Source organism: Rhinoraja longicauda, chromosome 4 (genome assembly GCF_053455715.1).
Source record: "Rhinoraja longicauda isolate Sanriku21f chromosome 4, sRhiLon1.1, whole genome shotgun sequence".
NCBI classification, from domain to species: Eukaryota; Metazoa; Chordata; class Chondrichthyes; order Rajiformes; family Arhynchobatidae; genus Rhinoraja; species Rhinoraja longicauda.
The window spans coordinates 49,564,202-49,576,905 of NC_135956.1; the positions used below are offsets into that span (position 1 = coordinate 49,564,202).

A 12,704-nucleotide genomic window follows, 5' to 3' on the forward strand; every position below is an offset into this window, starting at 1 on the left:
TACGAAAAAGGTGAGGGGAAGGGATGGTGCTGGATCTAGCCAAGTGATTGGTGGATTCGGGTTTGGGGGTTATTGATGTAGTCTTGATGGCAAAGGCAAGTGCTGAGGAAGGACACATAACTGCGATTATGGGGCTGGATCAGATCGTGGAGATGCTAGGAATCTCAGAACTGCCATTGGAGAACTTCTTTGAAGTGGGCACACTTTGAGGAGATTTTGCAGCAGAGCAGTAAAAACCAATCAACCCATCCTCACCTGAATCCCCCTGTCACTTGGAATTAGATTAGTCTGCAAATGCTCCACCCAATCTTCCTTTTGATTTATATATTTCCTATTGCCCTAAGATGATCTTTCTTGTCTGCATTTGCAAACTTGCTAATCATACCTCCTACATTCACATCTAAGTAGTTAAGATAGGTCAAACAGAAGGGTCCCAGCAAAAATCTCTGGTACACCACTGGTCACAGATTTCCAATCAGATAAACATCCCTCCACCACTACCCTCTGCCTCTGATCACCAAGATTGTTCCTCTTACATTCCATCCTCTCCTGCCTACAGAACAGCATTTCCTGTATGTGTCTATTTTTATCTGACCTCTCATACTTGTTTGATTTCTTAAATGAAATTTGAGATTTTCACATGAGAATTTTTATACCATTTTTAATGTTTCCATGTGTTTCACATTTACGATAAGAGAAGCAGGCAAAAGTTCTTTCTGAAATATTCCATGGAATTTATTTGGTCATTTGCCATGCAGTACCAACAATTGCAGTTTCACAGGTTGAAAGAACTCCTCAAAATAGGAGGACAACATGTTCCATAAATAGGGAAATACTGTGACTTTTGGTGCTAAACTGTCTTGTACAGCCAGCTAGCTAGTTTGTGAGTAGATTTTAATTGGTGAAGTTTGAAGTAATTTCATTTCAATCACAAAATTTTTAAAGAATTTTACGAGAAATCAGGTAATCCTTAAATTTGATGAACTTTGGTAAACAACAAAATCATCTGAAGAACAGTCTCGACCCAAAATGTCACCCATTCCTTCTCTCCAGAGATGCTGCCTGACCCGCTGAGTTACTCCAGCATTTTGTGTCTACCTTCAAAATCATTTATCAATTGCTTTGCTGGAATATTTTTACAACTGACCTGCACTTTATTCCATAATGTAACACTCAATATTTGGACATGCCACCTTTTAGTCTGTGGTTGTAAATGATCACTAATATAGGTCAAGGAATGTCAAGGAATAGTTTTAGTATCATGTAATGCAAAATACTAGATAGTGTGATTTTTACATATCTGATTGCTCTCCTGTTCCATTGTCATCTTTTCTAAGTATATTATTTTCAAATTACATTTTCATTTTTAAATGAAACCTGTTTGCTGTACCTAGTTGATTTAAAGTCCATTTTGAAAGTTGGAAATGCTTATCTGACAATTCTATACCTTTTATGATTGTGAAATCTTATATTGTTCATTACTTACTTGATTCCTCTAGTGAAAAATTATAATCCTGACTAACTCCCCTTTCATTCTTTAGGTCTGTTTTTTGTGAGACGTTAGTCAGGTTTGAACCTCCTGTTTGATATTGATTAGGAGAAAGCAATGGTAAATGAGTCTGAATTGGATTCTCCCTTCATTTTTGGCCAGGGAACATCGAAGGCAACTGAGTATTTTCAGTTTGAACGGACCATGTATGAAATTTTGCATCTTCCTGCTATGAGTGGTGCACTGCATTACACCATTGGATCTCAGTGACTGTGAAGAGGCTTGCTCCCAGAAATAATCCGAGTGAATATGTAATGGATAAATTGAAAATGCAAGCTATTTTTGCAAAAGGTAGAAAGGATTGCAATGGCAGATTTCCTTCAGCAAAAGCCATTTTCATGGCTACCTGTCAGCTTCATGTCATCATTATAAATAGTGTTTTTATTTCAGATTTGCAATTAATTTCACTGAAATTCCCCACCTGTTGAGATAGGATTCAAACTTGTGTCTGCATTACCAGTCCAGCCTTAGGATTGCCTGTCTAATAATTTAATCACTAAAACCCATTGCCAGGCAGCATCTGTGGTGAAAAAAAAGAGACTTTTTGAATTTATGACCTTTAATTAGACAATTCTCCTTCTGAAATTTTACTTGAATGATTTAGTGTCAAAATTGCTAATGACTTTATTGATAGCCGTTGTCCTCATGTAACCTGTTCAATGATTTGTTCCTGGCTTTTCAATATATTCCTCACAATAATTGCCTTGTATGCATACGTGATAAATTAATGGTTAGGGCTTTATGAAACGACGGGCGTGACCTGTTTACAAAGAAAAATACACGTGATTTCTTCTGGCCTTGATAGACATTTTGTGCAAAGCACTCTCTTGAGAGGGAGAAAATAAAAGATCTTCACTGTATACAATGAACTTGGAAGAAAAAATATTTCAAATGAGTTTTCTCAAAGGGCAGCTATTGCATACATGAAACTATTACCTAAATCTTGTTTAACCTTGTTATCATAGTTTTGAAGTCTTTAATCATTGAAATTGGTATATATTGAAGTAATTCATGAACATTTTGCTGCCAGGCCATGCCACAAATCCTTTATCACCTAAGGCATCTGTCACCGAGAGAAAAAACATTTAAACATAAAATCTAAAATATATTGAAAGTGGCAACAGTGGAAAGAACTACACAATATCTACATCTTAACTAATTTTCAGAGCAAACGGTAGAAAATTACAGCCAATTTTCTACATATGATCAATTTCTAGATGTGCTAGATATGGGAATAAATCACCCAATAGGGCATGTGTTCAGATTTTCTTCAGCGGTTTGTAGCTCCTTATGTCCTTCGCAGTGGATGGTCACAGAAAACCTTGGATTTGTAACTCTGGACCTAATAGATTTCAGATTTGTTCAAACCAGTGTTTGCCAAATTACTCAGTGAAAATTGTGGTAGTGTGTGATGGTCATGGTGATGGCAGTTGCAAAATAAGAATAACTAATTTCAAGGGATGATCTCCTTCAGTTAATCCTCTGTGTTTGGTCTGAACTGAACTAAGCTGATGTCGATGTTTGTTAGTGGTCTGCAAAGGATATAGTTGTAAGTATAGAATTTGTAATGTTGTTAATACTTGTGAATATTATGTAAATCTTTGAGAACTCCGCTACAGTTGTCTTTTTGGCAAAATACATTTTAATCATCTGAACTTTTTTGAATTAATTTCGCAAGCAACATGTGATGGTGCTAGGTTAACCTTGTTTAATTTTTGGACACAGGTATCAAGTGGAAGATGAGTCATCCAGTTTAGATGAGATGCCATTGATGATGTCGGAAGAAGGTTTTGAAAATGATGAAAGTGACTACCATACGTTACCAAGAGCTAGAGTTACTCAGAAAAAGCGAGGGCTCGGATGGTTTGTACTTGGCGGATGGAAATTACTTTGTACGAGGTAAGGTTATTAATTCTATTGATATTTTTCCCTTCAATTTAAGTTAATTTGCAATGTAATACATCAAGTGAACTTTTAATGATGTAACTTGAAGGGCAGCATCTAACTGTCACTCTGTATTGTAAATTGTTGCATTATGATGCAGTGAAGTAATCTCAATGTGTTTGAATGTTTGTCCATGTTGTTAGGCAGGGCTTATGGAAGGTCATCCAGCCTTGGAATGATGGGACCAGAACCATACAGTTAAAAGTTAGACTTCTGTAGTTTATGGAGGTTTCTTCTGCTCTTATACAAGTCAAGATTTGAAATTACGTAAATGAGTTGGTGAGTGATGCGGAGAACATTATTTTTTTTAAAAAGCTTCAATGAGGCAGAATACCGGCTATTCAACACAACAACAAAAAAACACCTGAAGCCTGAAGGTCTGAAGCCTGATTTCATGTTGTTTCTGCGAGGCAAGGATTTTGCGAAATGTGATTCGGAGCATATTGGCTTAGCTTTTTGGATTCCTTCCCTAGGGACTGCTGTCTGACATGCTAGGAGAAATGAAGCTGGAGAAGAAACTAACCTCTCTGCTTCCATATATTTCAGTATTACCTTTGGAAGGATTAAAAAAAAATCTAGCCTTGTGTATATTTGATCTCTGTGGCAGCTGCATTACATTGCTGAAAAATGATGATTTGCTTTTATTTTGCCTTAATTAATATCCTTTGGCAGCAGTGAAATTTCTGAATGTACCTGCACACGTTAATTTTAAACCATATCTTATTAAATCAAATAATCAAACACAATTTTTTAGCAGGCATTGATAGCTTTCTGCATTTCATGGAACTTGTGAATCATTATTGAACAAACAGCTTTATATACAGGTCATTAGTACATAGGGTAAAGAACTGAAGCCAGAGTAGAGAGCCTTTTAACCCTTAATTTTCACTTGCCTACAAAATAACTGGACCATGCCACAAAGGCAGAGATAGACAAATTCTTGAGTAGAATAGGTGTCAAGGGTTCTGGGGAGAAGGCAGGAAAATGGGATTAGGAGGCAGAGATCAGCCATGACTGAATGGCGGAGTAGACTCGATGGGCCGTCCTAATTCTACTCCTAGAACTTGTGAACAAAGTTTGCATTGATTATGTATGCACTCAACTTTTCTGATCTTGTGTGGAACATTATTATGATTTCTGAGAAGGTCATTGAGACAGTATCTTTAAAAGCATGCACATGCACGTAGAATGCTATTCTCGCTATTCAGATTGATTGCACATAATGTATCCTTCACAAATCCATGCTAATCAACTGATGCCCGTTGAAGGGCTTGGTCACTGTCCGAGATTCCAATTAGTTGCCCAAATTTAACTATTCATGGTGAATGATATATGGTGTTTGATATTTGGCAGTGTAATTATCAGTAATTTGAAAAGGTTTCTTTAGGTTTCATTAAATGAAGTCCTGAACAATTGCATTGCAAATCCAAGTGACTTGAATCTTTTTATTTAGTATTTGATTAAGTAATCACAATATGAAGTACATGTAATCTTTTTATGCCAGAATTAATCGCACCATTTTCCCAACAGTGTAATACAGTAGTGCCATGTTCAGGTCTAGGTTGCATTAAGGACTGTGGATTTTTGTTTTGCACTAATTGTTTTTTAATTTAGTGAACTTTCTTTTTATTTATTGTTACTGGAGTGCTGTGTTTACAGACTTGTTATGCTGCGGCATTGTAAGAATTTTGTTGTTCTGAATAACGGTGATTTTATAGCGGTACAAAATCACGAGAGGAATAGATCCGGTAGATGCACAGAGTCTCTTGCCCAGAGTAGATGAATTGAGGACCAGAGAACATAGGTTAAAGGTGAAGGGGAAAATATTTAATAGCAATCTGAGGGTTACTTTTTCACACAAAGGATGGCAGGGGTATGGAACAAGCTGCCAGAGGAGGTCGTTGAAGCAGGGACTATCTCAACATTTAAAAAGTAGACAGGTACATGGATAGGACAGATTTTAAGGGATCTGGACCAAACGCAGGCAGGTGGGACTAGTGTAGCAGGGGCATGTTGGCCGGTGTGGGCAAGTTGGGTCGAAGGGCCTGTTTCCACTCTGTATCACTCTGACTCTATGACGTTGATTCCTTCCCTTCACGCCCTGACCCTATGTCCTTTAGTTCTTGATTCCACAATCCGAAGAAAGAGGCAGCATACATTCACCATATCCATGCCCTTGTTTTTCTATATATCTGTAAGGCTGTTCCGGTGCTCCAAGAAATAAAGTTGTAGCCTGTCCAACCTCTCCCAGGAGTCCTACAGCATCCTCAAAAATTTTCCCTGCACTCTTTCCAGCTAAATGGCATCTTCCTAATAACTGGGTAAACAAATACTCTGGCATCACATGTCTGCAACATAACATCCCAACTTCTGCAATCAATGCCCTTAATGACAGAGGGCAGCATTCCAAAAGCCTTTACCATCCTGTCCACCTGTGATGCCACTTTCAGAGAAGTATGGATGTACTCCTGGGTCACTCTGTTCTACAATATTACCCAAGTCCTAACATTTACTGTGAAAGTTCTATCCTGGTTTGGTTTCCCAAAAGGCCATACCTTGTGCTTACCTAAATTAAATTCCATTTGTTATTCTTCCACCCACTTACCCAGCTGATCCATAATTCCATTACAGTTCTTGATAACTGCCTTCACTGTCTATAATACTGCCTATTTTAGTGTCATCTGCAAACTTGCTAATTATATTTAATCATGCTCTGTTATCCTGTCAATATCCTTGGAATATCATCAGATTGGGTTTTTTTTCCACAAAAGCATCGCATTTACACTACCTTCAAGTAAAACATTTAAAGTTTTACATCACTCATCCCAAAATCTGCTTAATGTAGTTGGGAGCCAGTGACTTGAGAAAATTTTCTGTTTTTAAATGTCTTTGTTATTGAAGGTATAAAATTGTATCTAAAAAAGTGAAATAGTGTTCAGGCCATTTGGTTGAACATTTGCCATGCTACGTGTCCCTGGATGCAAAATTGAAAAAACGTGCGTTGAAAGGTACTAAAAAGGCGATAAACTGTCTGCAGGATAAGTTTTCAAAAATGCTTAGTGGTCTTAAAAATTCTGATTAATTTTAATGTTAGTGTTGGCTTGTGGTGCTTTTCCTTCAGAAGGTGCTGTTCTTTTATTAAATATAAGCCACTTGTTAAGTCTGAATAAAGAGCATGAAATGCATTTAATTTAACTGGAGACTTGCGTGCTGAAGTATCTGCCAGTGCAATGTAGCTCCTCTTCAGTATGACAAAGAAAAGATGGAGTGTAGTAGGCTACTATTACTAGCTGCATCCAAGAATTTCAAGCTGCTGTGCAATATTTGTCACGCTACACCAGTCAAACTTTATATTTTGGTGTTGTGGTCCCATTTTCCCATTCCTGGTTATGTGAAGTTTTCCTGAATCAAGGAACATTGTCCAAATAATAACTGTACCTGGAAGGATTTTATATTAGCTTATTTTATGATTGACTATCAGAATGTTTGTTAGGTGGCAAGGAGAATAAATTGTTATTCCTGCATATCTAGTTCAAATAAAATAGTTTGTTTTTAGATTTTTTTCCCCGTAAATCACTCTGCACTTCAAATTGAAAAACACGAAATACATTTGTTAAAGAGGAGTTGTGTAGGAAAATAACTGCAGATGCTGGTACAAATCGAAGGTATCACAAAATGCTGGAATAACTCAACAGGTCAGGCAGCATCTAGGAGAGGGAATGGGTGAAGAAGGGTCTCGACTAGATAAATTTGTTAATGTCAAATAACATAGATAAGATAATATATTTTTTGAAGATGTAAAGTATGAGAGAAAAGGAACAACTCATCTCGTATTATAATGTTGGTTGCAGAAAAAAAGTGGAATCTTTAAAGTGTCAAAGTAGAAAATTTTGATTTATGATGTGCATTCTTTGAAGATATATTTGGTAGAATAAATAAGGATCACGCAGCATGAAATTGGGGGTAATATGCCAGCATGGATTGAGTTGGATAACAGAGAAAACAATTGGTAGGATTAATGGGGTCCTTTCCACGTTGACGACATGTGACTGGGTGTAATATGTGACACAACTTGTGACCCAAACTAATCGATAACAATAACAATGATTTGGCGGTGGGGGGGGGGGTGTCAAATGTAACATTTGCTGATCTAAGTAGCTGAATTAAGTAGCTATGATTAGTGATAAGAAAGTAAAGGTGCTTCAAGTGTACGTAGGCTGTCTGAATGAGTGGGTAGAAATATGGCAGGAAGAGTACAAAATAGGGTAAATGTGAGGTTACTAAAAAAACATGCTATTGAGTCGGGTATTGGTTGTTGCTCACATGAACTTTAGTAAGGCATTTGATAAGGTCATTTATGGTAGGCTGACCTGGAAGATTAAGATTCATGGTATCCACAGTGACTTGGTACACTGGATTCAAAATTGGCTTGGGCACAGAAGACAGGGAAGTGGTGGGGTAGTGTTTTTCTGACTTGAGGTCTGTGACCAGTGGTGTTCCTCAAGATTCAGTGCTGGGACATTTGATTGTGATGTATATAACTGACTTTGATGAAAACATAGATGGGATGATGAGTAAGGTTGCAAACAACACAAAAATTGGTGGAGTTGTGGACAGTAAAGAAGGCTGTCAAAAGATACAGCAGCATGTAGATCTGTTGAGGTATTGGGGATTGTGTAACAGCCAATGAACATCATTGTTAGATACCTTCCATCCTGAAAAGTGGGATTGATTATCAGACTGTATTTCTTTAGTAAGATAGAAGTAGCTGAAGGCCACCGAGTGTTATCCCGATCCGCCTTAACAAAAAGAATGGCCATCAAATGCCAGAGTAGGTGATAACCATGGTAAAAAGGTATTGGTATCTTAGTTACAGGGGCAGTGGCCAATCTTAGTTGATCTGCCAAACCTGAGCTGGGGTGCTCCCACATGTTGTGTTATAGGCCATTTAAATTATGGTCAGTTTTTTACTCATTGGCAGACTTCACACTAATACCCACAATCTCTAAAGATGGACACAAAATGTTGGAGTACTTCAGCGGGTCAACCAGTATCTCTGGAGAAAATGGATAGGTGACATTTCGGGTTGGGATACTCCTTCAGACCTGAACTGAAACGTCGCACATACATTTTCTCCAGAGATGTTGCTTGACCCGCTGAGGTATTCCAGCAATATGTGTCTATCTTCGGTATTAACTGGGGTGGACCAAGATTATATTGGCTGTTTTTCCAAAGTGTGAAGTGGAGATGGAGTCAAAGGTGGGATGTCTTGTCTGTTTGATGGACTGGGCAACATCTACAACTCTCTGCAATTTCTTGCAGTCTTGGGCAGAGTTGTTCCCAAACCCAGCTATGATTAAACCTGACAATATGCTTTCTGTGGTGCATCTGTAGAAGTTTGTAAGGGACACTGGAACCATGCAGAATTTCCTCAGTCTCCTCAGGAAGTAGAGGCCTCGGCTATCGCATCATTGTGGTTGCTCCACGACAGATCATTGATGAAATTAACGCAAAGCAACCTGAAGCTCTCAACCATTTCCACATCCGCACATTGATGTTGATTGGGCATATCCTCAACCATGATTCCTGAAGTCAATAACTAACCACTTAGTTTTGCTGACATTGTGGGAGATGTTATTGTCCTGACCCCATATCACTAAATTCTCTATCTCATTTCCGAGCTCCATCTCATTGTAATTTGACCCACCACAGTGGTGTCCTCAGCAAGCATGTAGATGGAATTAGAGCCAAATTTGGCCGTACAATCGTGAGTGTAAAGGGAGTATAGAAGGGGATTGAGAACGCATCCTTGCACAGCCTGTACTGTGGGAATGAACACGCTTCTGTATCCACAATCGACACTTGGTCGCCCATAAATCAATCAGGATTGCCTTGTATCGGAGTAACATCTGCACCCGTCTCTCAACATCTTTGCCCTCTGTGTATTTCTTCTGCTCTACCATCAGGTTATTGGAACATTTGGCTTCAGATCGATAGGTGATACTCCAGGGACGAGGGTTTCTTGACTTTGAGCCCTGGAAAACCCGGCACATCACTAGTCTAAGAGGCAGCTGACATGCCACTGTTGATCTAGCCCTTTCAGGTGTGGTGAAGCTATACCATGGGAGGTGTGAGGGCTCCTCTACCTCCACCTCCACCTCCATCATCATCATCAGAAGACCATTTATTTTCTCTGTTTCCTCCCCAGCTCTTGAGCGATACAAATAACTTTTTTAATGGTCTTTTTCTACTGATTTGTCTCCATCTATCCTTTATTTTTAGTCTTTGTCCTGGATTTACTTTGCTGCTTTGGATTTAACTGGCCTCCCTTCAACTTCATCCAGCTGTGCAAGGAGATCTGCAACCTCTGCTATGATTCTCCCAACACTCTGTCTCAAAACAACCAGCAAGATGCCAAGCAGATGAGTGGACCCTGTTCACGTCACACGGTGACATATACTGCTTTACCCAAAATGGCGGCGCTGCCCTAGCAGCTGCGGCTTACCTGCGGTCCGTTTGTCTTTGTGTTTTTTGTTGTTTTTTTGGTCTTAATTGTAGATGTGATGTCGTGTTTTTGTGGTTGTGTACCATGTGTGTGTGTGTGGGGGTGGGGGGAACTGTAAAATTGTAGATTTGTCCCTTCCGAACAGAGACCCGACCTTGGTTTTCTGGGTCGGGTCTCCGTTCCTGCTGCGGCCTACCATCGGCCGAACTCCTGGAGCTGGCGGCCTCCAGGGCTCTGGTTCGCAGAGCCCACGGTCCGGACTCACCATCAGCGGAGCCGGCCGTCCTTGGAGGCTGCGGGAGCGGCTGCGACTCGCCTTAGGCTCGGGCCGCGTGGATGCCGACATCGGGAGCTCCGGCAGCGGCAGCGTGTTCGCCCGCCCCGGATCGCGGGGCTTGGGTCGGCCCGCCGCGGACATTTCACTTTCCGGCGCGGCCTGAAATAGGCCGCGGGATTTTTCTCTGCTCGGCGGGGGCTTCAATGTCGGGAGCCCCGACCACCCCGACGTGCAGCGGCAGCGGCAGCGGCAGCGTGTTCACCCGCCCCGGATCGCAGGGCTTGGGTCGGCCCGCAGCGGACCTTTCACCGTCCGGCGCAGCCTGGAACGTGGCAACGACATCAGCCTGACCACGGGAGAAGACGGCAGGGGAAGAGAAAAGACATTCTGGCCTTCCATCACAGTGAGGAGGGGACTGGAGGAGACTCACTGTGATGGATGTTTCTTTTATTCTTTTTTTGTTGTTGTGTTGGTTGGGGTTATGTAATTTGCTTGTTTTATTGCTCTTATTGTTGGACTGTGGGGGACTAAACTTGTTTTTTGGATGACAAATAAAGATATCCTGAATCCTGAATCCTGATAAACCTTTCGGCTTCGGGTCGTGCAAAAAGATGCCCATACATTCCCGCTTGAGACATCATATCATCTTGTGATGGATACATAGCACATGCTTTTACTATGTTTAGGAAAGAACTGCAAATGCTGATTTAAATCGAAGGTAGACACAAAATGCTGGAGTAACTCAGCGGGACAGGCAGCATCCCTGGAGAGAAGGAATGGTGACATTTCAGGTCGAGACCCTTCTTCAGACTGATTTTACTATATCCACCCACTCCTTATTTAATTTGTTTCACTGTTAAATAGTAGCTAATTCACCGGTGGTATTGATTTGTTTCAATTTCACCGTGTCTGCCCGTTTCTACGCAGCCTTTTCTAACTCGGTCAAGGTCAGTGTTTTTCCAGTGCGGTTAACTCTTTTTAATCTTTCAATTTCGGTTTCAAGTTTTTTTTAATGACATTGCTGTTTTAATGTAGTGCTAAATATCTATCCCACCTGTGGGAGGTCCTTTTTTTTTAGGGGAGAGCTACTTCCCCCAAACATTTAATAATCAAGAATGGCAGCTTTTCTGACTTGTTCTTCAACTCTATATCCCACAAAACAGTACTTATGTGATCCCCATTTACTCAATACATAGCCAAGCTTCTGAATCCGTCCGTTGTCTGAGCATTCTGGGACCTAAAATGTCTCAGTTTTCACTTCTTTGGTCTTTCTCCACATTTTCACTGAATCCTCAAGAGTCAAGGGTGTTTTATTGTCAAACTAGATGGACGTGGACCCGTTGGGTCCAAATCTATCCTGCGGGCACTCCTGCGGGCGCAGCAACCCCCATTGGGTGCAAACCTCTCCTGCGGTCCCAGCAACCCTCCCCCAACTGATGATCCGTGGACCCGTTGCCGACCGTGGAGTGTCCCCCGGGGCCATTGGGCGGGCGATGGGGGACAGGGAAGTGGCGAGGGAGCCACTCACATCGGCCCGGGCGTTCATCGCGCTGGCCAGAGTGGGCCGTGGACCTGTTGGGTGGAAACTCTCCTGCAACAGCAGCTCGGTGGCGACGGCCATCTTGTTTGACCCACTGCCGCCGCGCTGCACCACGGGAGGAAGGTCAGGCGCGAGGCATGCCGGGACGGTCGCCAGTCTTCCTGGCGGGGACGGGGGGGAACGCATTTATTAAAGTTTATCAAGTGAATTGTTTTTAAAAAGTAACAAAACTTCATTTATTGAGTGCAGAGGAATGGTGAGTAAGGTGGGCCTTGGATGGATGGATGGATGGATGGGAATGGATGGATGGGAATGGATGGATGGGAATGGAATGAATGCTTACTTGAAATGAAATGCTAAAATCCTGCTCACAATGTCAAAATGTAACAATACAAATAGGTTTCCAAGATTTGGACAATGATGAAGAATAAACACATAACTATATAATTTTTAAAATAAAACAGTTAAAAGGACAAAAAGCAATAAAATAATGAGTTTCACGCGTCCTTAAAATACATGTCAGGAATTTCTGACCACTGCTTTTTCTGGAGAGCTTGAGGTTCACAGCAATGTTCCGGATCTAGGCCCAAGGAGAAGTTTAGTGAACTCACATGTAGCATACTTTTATATACTCTAAGCCTATAAGGAATAGCAAACTATGTTTCAAAACTAGCTATACTCCCTACGACTGAAAACACAAGTTATTTTGGATCAGAAATCAAGCTAATCTGTCTCTAGGAAGAAAGGTTTGTCTTGTCTTACCGCCATATGTCTTTGTAGTTGCATTTTATGAGGTCTAGTTCTTCTAAGTAAGCAAGATTATTTTTCCAGGCAGCTAATTATTTTTCTAAGCAATCCTGCTTGCTTGATGTTGGTGCTGTTAGCAGAC

General features: G+C 40.8%; 1 protein-coding gene across 2 annotated transcripts in view; it reads left to right on the forward strand.

Annotated features, from left to right (window-relative positions):
- atp9b (ATPase phospholipid transporting 9B) overlaps positions 1 to 12,704 on the forward strand; it is a 298,121-nt gene that overhangs the window by 45,327 nt on the left and 240,090 nt on the right. For both annotated transcript variants that reach the window (XM_078397707.1, XM_078397708.1), the window contains exon 2: positions 3,275 to 3,448. In XM_078397707.1, coding sequence (XP_078253833.1) covers positions 3,275 to 3,448 — 174 coding nt within the window. The remainder of the gene's footprint in view (positions 1 to 3,274; positions 3,449 to 12,704) is intronic.